This window comes from Oreochromis aureus, linkage group 7 (assembly GCF_013358895.1).
Source record: "Oreochromis aureus strain Israel breed Guangdong linkage group 7, ZZ_aureus, whole genome shotgun sequence".
Taxonomy (NCBI): Eukaryota; Metazoa; Chordata; class Actinopteri; order Cichliformes; family Cichlidae; genus Oreochromis; species Oreochromis aureus.
In genome coordinates, this window is record NC_052948.1 from 61,727,103 (window position 1) to 61,739,550 (window position 12,448).

At 40.8% G+C, this 12,448-nt stretch overlaps 1 protein-coding gene across 7 annotated transcripts in view; it reads right to left on the reverse strand.

Moving 5' to 3' along the window:
* Positions 1–12,448, reverse strand: part of ndrg4 (NDRG family member 4) — a 65,892-nt gene that overhangs the window by 15,032 nt on the left and 38,412 nt on the right. For 5 of the 7 annotated variants that reach the window (XM_039615587.1, XM_031742554.2, XM_031742555.2 and 2 more), the window contains 2 exons: positions 10,601–10,639; positions 487–592 (listed from right to left, as the gene is read on the reverse strand). In XM_039615587.1, coding sequence (XP_039471521.1) covers positions 487–592; positions 10,601–10,639 — 145 coding nt within the window. Of the gene's footprint in view, positions 1–486; positions 593–3,075; positions 3,239–10,600; positions 10,640–12,448 lie in introns of those variants that run through there. The other 2 variants (XM_031742557.2, XM_031742556.2) reach the window with 1 other exon arrangement.

Here is a 12,448-nt window from a genome sequence, read left to right on the forward strand (position 1 = left end):
GAAGAAGCAGGCCTTTGTAAAATATATGTCATGCTTTAACAATCATATTCTTCATTCTTTTTCTAAGATAGAGTCATTTCTTTGTAGTGGCGACACTTTTAGGTCAAATAAAAAGACAAACACTGACAGAACTGCTTGAGGTGTCAGTCAACATCAGTGACTAAACCTAAACGAAAACTAAACCTGTGCTATCAGAATGTAATCTGTTTTGGTTTGTTTGCTTTGTGTGCCGTTCTGGTTGGTTTGGATCTGATGATGACCTGGGTGTTAAATTCTTGTAAAATAATAAGTGCTTCTTTTAAATGTGACTCAGGCTGAAAAAGTGTGTGTGTGTGTGTGTGTGCGTGCGTGCGTGCGTGCGTGTGCGCGCGTGTGTGTGTTTGTGTGTGTGTGTGCGAGCGTGCAAAGTAAAGGTAGGAAGCCAATTATCACCTTTGATAAGTGCAGAAACAGGAGCATCTGTTAAGACACCAACACAATACTCACGGTTCAGTCCCACGTCGTGGTAGGTGAGGATAGCAGGCTTGTTTCCCTTGGGTGCCCCTCGGATCACCACATGCAGCATCCCATAAGGGGTCTCAACATCATGTTCCTGTGAAATACACAAAAACACACAATTACCTGGTGGTTCGCACATAGTCGCCACATAACTCCTTCGAGGATGAACAGATGTCCTCACTAATCCGTCATCGCAAGAGTTTCCCTTTGTGCACCAGCACATATTAAGCACTCATAATTTCACCTGCTTTTTGTTGAACTCGCTCTTTTGCCATTAACAGCCAGTTCACACTACGCTCCTCATTAATCTTCCATGACAGAGGCAAGTGCAGCGATAATTAGCGGATAATCCTACGGATGAACTATTGGACGTTAATTTACTTAGAAGGTCGTGTTTTAAATAATTTAACAGTCAGTGGCTTTGAAGATCTAGAGTCCAGACTTTGATGGAATATTTTAAAAAGCAGGAGGAATTAAATATGAAGACAATTTAACTATTAGTGGCTAACTGCTATTTAGAAATTGCAAAAACAACTACAGTAATTTAACTGCAAATTGTGTGGAGACTTTCAGTAAAAGTCATGGCAGCCTTTGGACTGACTGACAAACTGTCATCCAGTCTTACACCAGTGGCAGACACCATGTGTGGTTCTTGTGAGTTTGAGGCTCCAAATCTGAAAACAGCTCAACGGTCTCTAAACTGGAAACTGTGACTTCTGATGGGGGTTAAGCTAATCTTCATACGCTTTGTATACCTTTGGTAACACTTTAAAATAAAACCTCTGCTAATACAGATAACATATACTGATGCTTAAAAAAGCAAATGCTGATATTTTTTTTATATGTTTATTTTATTTTGGCAGAAAAAAATGTTTAAAAATAAACTGTAAAACTCTCTGTTTCACATTCAGAATGACAAACATGACAGACGAATATTAGCGATCCATATCTGTGATTTGGGCTGATCTATGTTAGCTTTATTTTTTGTATTTATATTTTTGTATACTTGGAATGTTAATATGTTTGCCTCGAGGGAAAATTAATATGTTATATAACTAAACGTCATTTGACTTCAGCTGATGTTGATGTAAGTCTCTGCATTCCGACTTACTTTGAAATAATGCAGAATCTACTAGAGATGCTCTTTTATTATTATTGTTATTAATAATAAACAATAATAGTTATTTGTATGCAAAGCAACTCACACGAATGCTTAGTATAAAGTCCTTAGCAATTTATAAACTCCAAATATGCAAATATGGAAAACAAAATCTTATGTCAGAGTATATGAGTCCTGTGATTTTTACCGATATGATGTCATCAAATAACTTATGTGTGCAAATGTGTCGAGTTATGAACCACATTTTGTCAGCATCTGCTGACCACAAAAAGCCAAACTCAAAATGGAGGCAGTAAATATGAGAAACCATCAACTGCGCAACTGAGACACACACACACACACACACACACACACACACACACACACACACACACACACACACACACACACACACAGCAGAGTGATGCTTTGGGATTATTATGCCAGGTTCAGGCGGTAAACTGCACTGAAGCCTTTATTGATGCTGCTCCCACTCTGGTCTATATTTTGCACTCTGAAGCAAACACACGCTGACAGGCTGTCATTATTGTCCTCCCCTCAGCATCCTTTCACACCTTAAACTGTTCAGACGCAGAGAAACAGCTGCCTGAAATTCTCTGTCAGCCTGCTGCTGTCAATCTGCAGCATCTCCGATGCCCGCCTGCTTCTTGTAAAATAACACACAATCATCGTGGAGTTATTTAAATAACTCCCAAATGACTCACAGCGCAGAAATACAGCAGTGCCACAGATGCAGCCAAGTGACAAAATTCCACATAATCCTCTCTTCTAGCAGCAAATAGTCATGGAGCAGACAGCTAGGAGTTAATCCGGCTGGATTATCTCTCTATTATTTCAACGTTAACATCAGTGTTATCTGCAATCAGCATTCTAATTTGAGGCAGTTACTGCATCAGAGGCTTTGTTTGCAGACTGTTGTAGTGACATTTCACAGACACATGAGCTCCTCAGATAATTGCGATATCTTCGAGAGAGAATCCAAGCTTCCCACAATAACTGTCTGTGTAGCAACATGACAAAAGCGAATGATGCTATTTCGTTTTTTATTACGAAACTAGGTGAACAGAAAAACAAGTATGCAACAACCTTACTCGTCTGCTTCAAGGTTGCATAAATGACACTGCAGAAGGATTAACACTTGCCCTGCACACCCTCGTCTGCAGAGGTGTGCGCATCAGAGCATTGCACAGAATCTGTGTTAGTGCGCTTAAGTGTGTCAGTGGGCCAGAGTCAGAGCAGCCCATCAACTGACACTGACGCTGCAGCTTCAGCTGAATACAAAACAGCAGCACACAGCAGTACACAGAAAACGCGCTGTCTTTATCTCCTGCAGTAACACCTGCGTTCTATATGATTCAGAATAAACAGAAGCATCACAAAATGAACTGACAAAGAGCAGGAAAAGCAGTGTTTGTGGTGTTGATGACACTCAGGATTGGTCCTGATCAGTCACTCACCCCATCCCAACACTCAGGCATGGCTCCCTCACAAGTCTACGCTCAGCTGATGAAGAAGAAGAGCAGACAGGCAAGCGAGCAGCCAGACCTCTCCTGTGTTACGGGACTAGGTCCTGGTGAGGGTGGTCTGCAGGACGGAGAGCTGGCTAGTGGATGCTGCAGAGTCTTTGTCTGCTTTACTGCGCTCCCAGCCGCGCTCTTAAACGAGGAGCTGGAGCCGCCCTCCCCACTCCCACTCTCTCTCTGACATTCTGTAGGCAGGCCGGAGACGATTGGCTCACAGTGCTGCCTCCCCTCCCCTGGATTGGTCCGCTGGTCCTGTGAGTCTTCCGTGGTTCTCGCATCAGCACCACTGCTCTACTTTTGATCTTGTTTTGCTTTGCTGTTTTTCTCAGCAACCGGTTATCTTTGAGCCTTTTGGCAAAACAGCAAAACCGCTGCTCTTCATGAATTATAGAAAACGTTTTGTTAAAAGCCACAAGAACACCTTTACTGTGTGTCCGCCTGGACATGGCATTAATGTGGCAATGAGCTTGATTATTATGCAGTTAAAGGATATCATAAAAAGCCAAAAGGAGAAAACTGAGCTTTTGACTCACAGAGATTACTTGTACCTGATTGAGCTGAGCATAGCTGAGTATGTGAGACTTTGCTCATGTTTAATCTGAGCTTCAAACACCAACCTTTGGGGTAAGCAACACTCATACAAAGGAAACTCAGTACACATTTGCATTCCTAGAAATTACGCTGTTAAGTACCAGCAAGGAGCCTTTAACTAGACAGAGGTTTACAGCAAAGGAGTCACGTGGGCCAAAGAATGAGTGGTGAGTGAGCCACATAAAGCCAAAGAGGTCAGACATTTAGGTACTGAGAGGTGCTGAACTGGTAAAGACAATGTACACAGAGTACAGCGAGCAATCAGTGGCAACACCTCAGCTTGTGTTGCAGAAGATTTACATCAGCAGGATAAAGTAGCATAGCACAAAAAGGCAACATGATGGGAATGGATAAGATTGACAGAGAAAATTAAAGTATCCCAAGAGAGGGCGCCACATACACCGCTTGCTTAACATCTAAAAGACTGGAAGATGTCCTCGCTCAAAGCTGGCAGCAAAAAGTAAGGTGAGCACCTGTGTTTTCACTCCACCTTCATTTCTCTGGTCAACAACAACATTTTTCTGTGACAGTGAGGGTCAAGCAAGACTCGCCATCACTATCAGACATCATGCAGCTACAGTAGGAGAAATAATTATTTAATGTCCTGCTGAATTTGTAAGCTTGCTCACTACTAAGAAATAAAGAGACTCTAATTTTCATGGTCATTTCATTTTGCTATGGAAAATCTGTGGACGCAGCTGAAGCTTCAAGTTGGCAAGCATCAGCCAAGGAACGAGACGTGTGCAGACCTGGTGACCAGCTACATCTTACTGCTGTGCTCGCCAACAAAGGTTTCTTCACCAAGTACTAAGTCATGTTTTGCTTGGGGATCAAATACTTATTTAATTGTAAACAAATCAGTTTATAACTTTTATTTGATGCATTTTTCTGGAGTTTTGGTTGATATTCTATCTCTCTCCATTAAAATGAAACTACCATAAAAAGTATTTGTAAGTGAGAAAAAAAATAATGATTTTCCTCACTTTGTGATGGGGCATACAGCTGGGACTCTGAGGACAGAGACTTGGGTCTGGGTTGCTTTTAAGCACAATAAGCTAAAGTGCACTGAGTTTAAACTCAATGCACAACAGTATTGATACTGTACACGAGTGTTTGTGTATCATAAAACTTTGCTTAGACGCTCATCAGCTACAATATTACAGCCATCTGCCCAGCATGGTGTGGCAGATTTGGGTCAGGGACAAAGACTCTCTGAGGGTGTCCTGTGCTGTCTGGCCCTGGGATACTGTCAGCAGAATATTTGGATCTCGCGAGCTGCAGTTTTAGGTCTCTGTGGATGAAGTGTGGGGGGTGTACTGTCCTGCTGTGACACCTTGCCTTTCGCCATAGATGGAATCGTGCATGGTCAGCAACATTGCTGAAGTACATGTAGTACATGTCGAAGTCACATCCACATGAATGTCAGTACCTGATGTTTCCCTGCAGGGTATTGCTCTGTAACAGGATAGTCGATGTTATCAGTGTTCACCTTTAATGAATAACACTGTGTACAGTTGCTGTATTTCTCCATTTTGAGGGAAGCTTGCTAAGGTGGAGGGAGCGAGGGATACGTGCATGTTCTCATGGCTGGGATGGTGTCTGAGTGACTATCGAGCTGGCTGCAGGCCCTCCCCCTCTTCTCTCTGCGCTCCCATTTAGCAGCCCTGCATTTAGTCCTGTCTCTCAGTTCTCCCTCTTTCCTCTCGCTTTCTGCCTTCTTTTCTTTCCCACTCTATCCCCCCTTTCCTGTTGAGAGAGCGCTCGACGTGCTGACTTAGTAACTGTAAACACCACTCTTTGCTTTCCCATCCTTTCTCTTTGACTTTGTCCCCCCTTTCCCTTCCCGCTGGAGATTAACTCTCTCCCTGCTGAGTCTGCATCATGCTGTCTGCTTTAAACATACAGTCTCTGCCAGCAAGCTTTCGAGGAGCAGCGATGTGAAAATCAACGCAGAAACGGCGTCAAACGCAGGGATGAAATACAATATGTTGCTCATTATACGTCAAACATTTTCATCTCTGCAGCAATGCGTAGGCCCACGCAGGCACAACTATTCGGATTCCTCCCATCTTTTTTCAGATCATAATTTAAATTTGGTGCTGGTCTATAATCATCTTAATGTCTATGAGCATTTCTACCAATAAACTCACAATAAACTGACGTTTTCACATCATGTGATGAATGTGAATTTTAACCCAGTCACCACCAAGTTCTTATATTAGGTCTACATTCAGTCTGCCAGCTTTAGAGGAAAAGAAAAATATTTTTTAATCTAAAACATATAAATCATGATGTTTTTGTACACTTATTTTCAGTACCTCAACCTAACCAAGGAGTGAGTGAACATGAAACAAAGTCTCAAAGGGAACAGAAAAAAAATGTTACCAACTGGGATTAAACCTCAGTCCTCTGGAAGAAAATGTTCTGTGCTTTATACCAACAGCTAGAAGACTTTGATGAGGGAATCTTTTATTTGTAAAGAGAACGACGGTTTATTCACAGCGCAGCCCGACAGACCAAAATAACGCTGCCATTTTGAAATTTCCGTCCCTTCAGTACGAGCAGCTTTACTGTGTGATTGCAGACGCAGTGTCCACTGTCAGTTTGTGTGCAAAAATAAAAATGGCACATTGTGATTTCACAGCAGCCTACACACTGTAATTGTTTCTTGGACAAAAAGCAGTAGATGCCTGCTGATATTTTGTTTACTTTTAAAGCCATAATCTGCATTTGTACATAAATTACAGTATTTTAAATCCCAGTGACTCTTCCCTACAAATCTAAAGTCTGCTTTTGGCACATTTCAGGAATCTCTCATCCAGCAAAGCTTTGTTCTATACTCTGATCAAACCAAGTGCACATTTTCACAAATTCAGCTGAGATTTTTTTAGCTCATTATCCATCTTCAAACACTTCACGATCATAAAATTAGAACTGTTGATGAAGAGATGGTGTTTGTTTATGGCTGTACTGCAAAGATTCCTTACATCTGATCACTGGTTATATTCAAATACAGTACTTACAATGTCCAGTCACAGGATTTTCTAATACTAGCTGTACCTCTTAACATGTTCACACTGAAACTGGAGAAACAGAGTTCAAATGTTTGCTGCATATAAACAGAATGAAGCAACATTATTTTATTTCACTCGCATAGAAGGTCCTTTTAATTGGTTATATATTGGACAGTGAATACAGAGCTGCAAGGCAGGAGGAAAAGAGGAAGATGACAGATAAGACTGATAAATGTAGTGAAGGAGGAGAGGCAGAGGGTTGGTGAGACAGTCCCGTCCCCTAAAGGGAGCAGCACGAAGAACAAGAAGAGGCGCAAGAAGTTCTGAACATCTGTATATTTTGTCTTTTGTGAAACCGTGCACAGTTATCGCTTGAGAAAAGATCTCACTGTGACAGCCTGTTTAAATAAAGGTTTTAAGCTCCTTTTACTCAGGGAATAATTAACTAAGCTTATTTAAAACAACATGTGTGTTAGCAGTGTTTCTGCAGTCAGAGCTGTGAATGTGAAAGACTTAGGGTTTTGCCTCGGTTGTCTGGGCCCATCAGCTGCCACTTTGTGCCTCCATTACTTTAATGAGCGCTGTAATTAAACAATGTAATGCAGATCGTTTGCATTATGCAAACAGATCACAAAGGGATGCAAAATTACTACAAAAAAACCACAAAAAACACCCAACAACCAACACAAAAGCAGCCATAAAAGGACTTCAAAAAGTGAAGATGTGAACCCACAAAGATCCTAGAAAGCTGTGTGAGAGCTCTTTCAGTTGAGCAGTCATATTGGATCATGGAGGAAGTAGTAAAAACTTTCCCTACCCTACCCATTGTACATAGACTTTCACAGAAATCACACATCACGTAGATAAAAATAATTACTTTTATAAGTGAGGCAGAATCCTTTAAAATGCAGCGTTATCATCCGAAGCACCAGGTGGAAGTGTAAAGCAGACGTGTTCTGTGAAACGTCTGATTCTCAGCACACGTTTGATTAAAATAAACCAGCAGAGGTGAAGTGTGAAGCTCCACTCAAGGCTTATTCAACACATTATGTAACAGTTCATGAAGGTGTTATTACCTAATTAGCTGGGTCCAGTTAAAAATCATGGACAGCAACTCATAGTCAAGTTAATGACAAAGTCGTGTTTGCTGTGATTCACGCTGTGATTTCATTTTATTGATTTATTGTTCGCTCTGTTTTAATCCCAGCTTTTGCTTCCCTCCTGTGTTTTAATGTGTGTTCTCATTCATTTTCATTTGTCGTCAGAGCATCACCTTTCCTAAAGCCGCTTAACTATGAAACATGTCTATCCTGTAAATGAGATATTGAATCTCAATGGGACTACAAGTATAAATAAAAGTTTAATTAAACATTCCAGGAATGATAATACTTCAAATGTGATGCAGGTCATAAAATGTGCAAATTTAGATAACAGCACTTATTCTGTATGTTGCAAAAAAAAAAAGACATTTGTTTACTTGATGTTTATGACACTGTGATGCCTCTTTATGGTCAGCTCTGTGTTCTATGTACCAAGGAGCCAACATGTAACTTACAGGGAGTGCAGAATTATTAGGCAAATGAGTATTTTGTCCACATCATCCTCTTCATGCATGTTGTCTTACTCCAAGCTGTATAGGCTTGAAAGCCTACTACCAATTAAGCATATTAGGTGATGTGCATCTCTGTAATGAGAAGGGGTGTGGTCTAATGACATCAACACCCTATATCAGGTGTGCATAATTATTAGGCAACTTCCTTTCCTTTGGCAAAATGGGTCAAAAGAAGGACTTGACAGGCTCAGAAAAGTCAAAAATAGTGAGATATCTTGCAGAGGGATGCAGCAGTCTTAAAATTGCAAAGCTTCTGAAGCGTGATCATCGAACAATCAAGCGTTTCATTCAAAATAGTCAACAGGGTCGCAAGAAGCGTGTGGAAAAACCAAGGCGCAAAATAACTGCCCATGAACTGAGAAAAGTCAAGCGTGCAGCTGCCAAGATGCCACTTGCCACCAGTTTGGCCATATTTCAGAGCTGCAACATCACTGGAGTGCCCAAAAGCACAAGGTGTGCAATACTCAGAGACATGGCCAAGGTAAGAAAGGCTGAAAGACGACCACCACTGAACAAGACACACAAGCTGAAACGTCAAGACTGGGCCAAGAAATATCTCAAGACTGATTTTTCTAAGGTTTTATGGACTGATGAAATGAGAGTGAGTCTTGATGGGCCAGATGGATGGGCCCGTGGCTGGATTGGTAAAGGGCAGAGAGCTCCAGTCCCACTCAGGCGCCAGCAAGGTGGAGGTGGAGTACTGGTTTGGGCTGGTATCATCAAAGATGAGCTTGTGGGGCCTTTTCGGGTTGAGGATGGAGTCAAGCTCAACTCCCAGTCCTACTGCCAGTTTCTGGAAGACACCTTCTTCAAGCAGTGGTACAGGAAGAAGTCTGCATCCTTCAAGAAAAACATGATTTTCATGCAGGACAATGCTCCATCACACACGTCCAAGTACTCCACAGCGTGGCTGGCAAGAAAGGGTATAAAAGAAGAAAAACTAATGAGATGGCCTCCTTGTTCACCTGATCTGAACCCCATTGAGAACCTGTGGTCCATCATCAAATGTGAGATTTACAAGGAGGGAAAACAGTACACCTCTCTGAACAGTGTCTGGGAGGCTGTGGTTGCTGCTGCACGCAATGTTGATGGTGAACAGATCAAAACACTGACAGAATCCATGGATGGCAGGCTTTTGAGTGTCCTTGCAAAGAAAGGTGGCTATATTGGTCGCTGATTTGTTTTGTTTTGTTTTTTGAATGTCAGAAATGTATATTTGTGAATGTGGAGATGTTATATTGGTTTCACTGGTAAAATAAATAATTGAAATGGGTATATATTTGTTTTTGTTAAGTTGCCTAATAATTATGCACAGTAATAGTCACCTGCATACACAGATATCCCCCTAAAATAGCTCAAACTAAAAACTACTTCCAAAAACATTCAGCTTTGATATTAATGAGTTTTTGGGGTTCATTGAGAACATGATTGTTGTTCAATAATAAAATTATTCCTCAAGAATACAACTTGCCTAATAATTCTGCACTCCCTGTATGTATGCAAGGGCACATTTTAAGAGCTAAAAATGGGCCTAAACTACTCGGCTAAACCAAGTCAGCACCAATGACACAAATATTTAAGAGCAAAGGTTGCACAAGGAAGCAGGCTGAGTTGAAGGAGGATAAGATATTCTTTGCTGATCCCCATATGGAAACTCATTTACTGAATTAGGAGCAATTAGCAGCCATCATAAGGTGTCAGGGGACCAACCTGCAAGCCTTGGTCCAGGGAGAATTAATCAGTGTCAGTATAAAGAGAACATACACACAGAAGGGTCCCACTCTGGCCTGCATTCAAACCTAGTGCTAACTACTGAGCTATTGTACTGGCCATAAGGACAGGGAGGGTTAGCTTGAAAAGTTTTACAAGCAGCAGTATGTGTGAGTGTGGATTTTCAGTACTTAGCAGGATTAGGGGAAAAAAATCAGTCCAAGCAAGAAGCACACTACATCACCAGATATGCTAGCTTGCAAGTAGTTCCAATACTGCTCAATATATATTTGATTTTTTTCAATATTTAGCAATATATTGGTGCCAGTGTCTAGACGGCACTTCCGTACTCCATTGTCCTCTCCCTCTTGAAGGGAAATAGCTATCATTTGACTCAGGCAGGCATCACTGTTTACCCAAGTAAGCTGACACGAAGCAATAACAAAGAAAGATGAAAAGGCCACAAAACACATGATAAAAAAGCTAACAGAGAGAGAAAGTGGAGCGTCCTCTCTCACACATCTACTCATACCTTCCAGTCACCTGGTGGCATCAGCTGTTCACAGCTTTCCTGCAGAGAGAGACAAGCAGACATAACAGACAGAGAGAGAGAGAAAGAATTAAAACTGGAAGAAGATAAGTAGTCGGAAGTCACACACAGAAATATTCCTCACACATGCACTGTTGGAACTGAAGGCCACTAGATTTACAGAAGAGCAGCACAGACTGTGCACTGTAGGTCCAAACCACAGACACAGAACAACACAGTTTCCCAGAGGCACGTCAGCAGTACAGCACACAAAATGCACTGTACTCTCTGTGGCTTTTGCAGTCATTACGGTAATTTCTGTGACTCTAAATATACATGTGTTTTTGCAGAACGATCCAAATGGATGCAACAGAGGGCAAGACAGCCTGAAGCTGCAAATCAGCACAGTGTTTTTAACTCCTCTCTGCAGTCACCTGATTCTGGTTATTGCTGAATAACTTTTTGATAGATAGAATTATTATATCATTAAAACTGCATACAGAAATAACTGAATGAATCTTCAAGAACTGTGTAAAATTACAGGACTGGATAAAACCACTGCTTTGATTTTGTGGTTATCATGCTTCTCCTTTATGAATGTAACAGCTTGGATGCACAATTTGATATTTTACATACAACTTAAATGTTGCTTACTGTGCAAGAAAGAAAAAAAGAAAGAAACTGAAGACGCCTGCATATACACACAGGACAGTGCTGCAGAGAGCAGAAAAAATCTGCAAAATCTGAAATGCAGGCTTTCGTTCCAGCACTGACTTTCCATTTTCAATTCTGAGCCACAGTATACATGATACAATGCAATACTAGATAAATACTGACAAAAAAGTGTTCTTACTTTACATCTAGTTAATAGTTTGCAGTCTATCAAACCTCTGCGTGTGCAGTTAGTGCTGTAATGTGCATTCCCATTCGACAAAGATGATTTGCTAAAGCGCATGTGGGAAACTGGGAACAAATCCGCAGTTAAAAAAAAGTGATGGAGAATGGTGATTTTTTTTTAAACAAGTGAAACAGCCAGATCCCCTTCACAGCGAGCCACTTCAGCAGCGTTGTGCAGCTGAGGTAAATGATCGAGGCATAAAAATAACACTTTTGTCGTCTGGCCTCAGCGGTGAAATGAGTCACGTCCTCTGGGCCAGTCTGACACCTTCACTGCCAAAAATAAAAAAATCAAATCAAATTCAGAGACTGATTGATGACAAGCTGGTTTGAGTCAACGTGACAGCTGTGACAGTCAAAGCATTCCAGCTCTGCCAGACAAATTATTAATCAGATAGTCGATATTTTTTAATCTTGCACGAGGGGCTCACTTTTTAGGGAATCTGGTCTCGACTGACAGTTGAAAGGATGGGCTCACCTTTTCTATAGTCTTAAAACAACGCTCACACGTGTAACGAGACATGTTTTGAGATTTCAATCAAGTGACTCTCATCCAGAGTAAAATTTCATTTAAAAAAGGATTTCCTGGTGAAGTTATGGTAACACATGTACAGGTTTAAGTCAAAAATACTAAATATTAAGCAGAATATAATATTAATATCCATTAAAAAAATCATCCCAGGATATGATGCTACTTTAAAAAAGAAAACAAAACACTTTTCATATTAAAGTCATATGTTTTATATTCCTGATGTGATGAAGTTTAAATGACATTTCAAGGTCAACAAACAGTGTTTGTAATTAAACTTACTGTAAATGTTATGTTAATTAACATTGTGTTAACGTTCGAAAACGTTAAAATGCTATTATGATGGTATGTGAACTGATTAAATTAAGTAAATATGTCCATAAAAACAGACATTATTTTTGATATTACAGTGAAACCATGGTTTT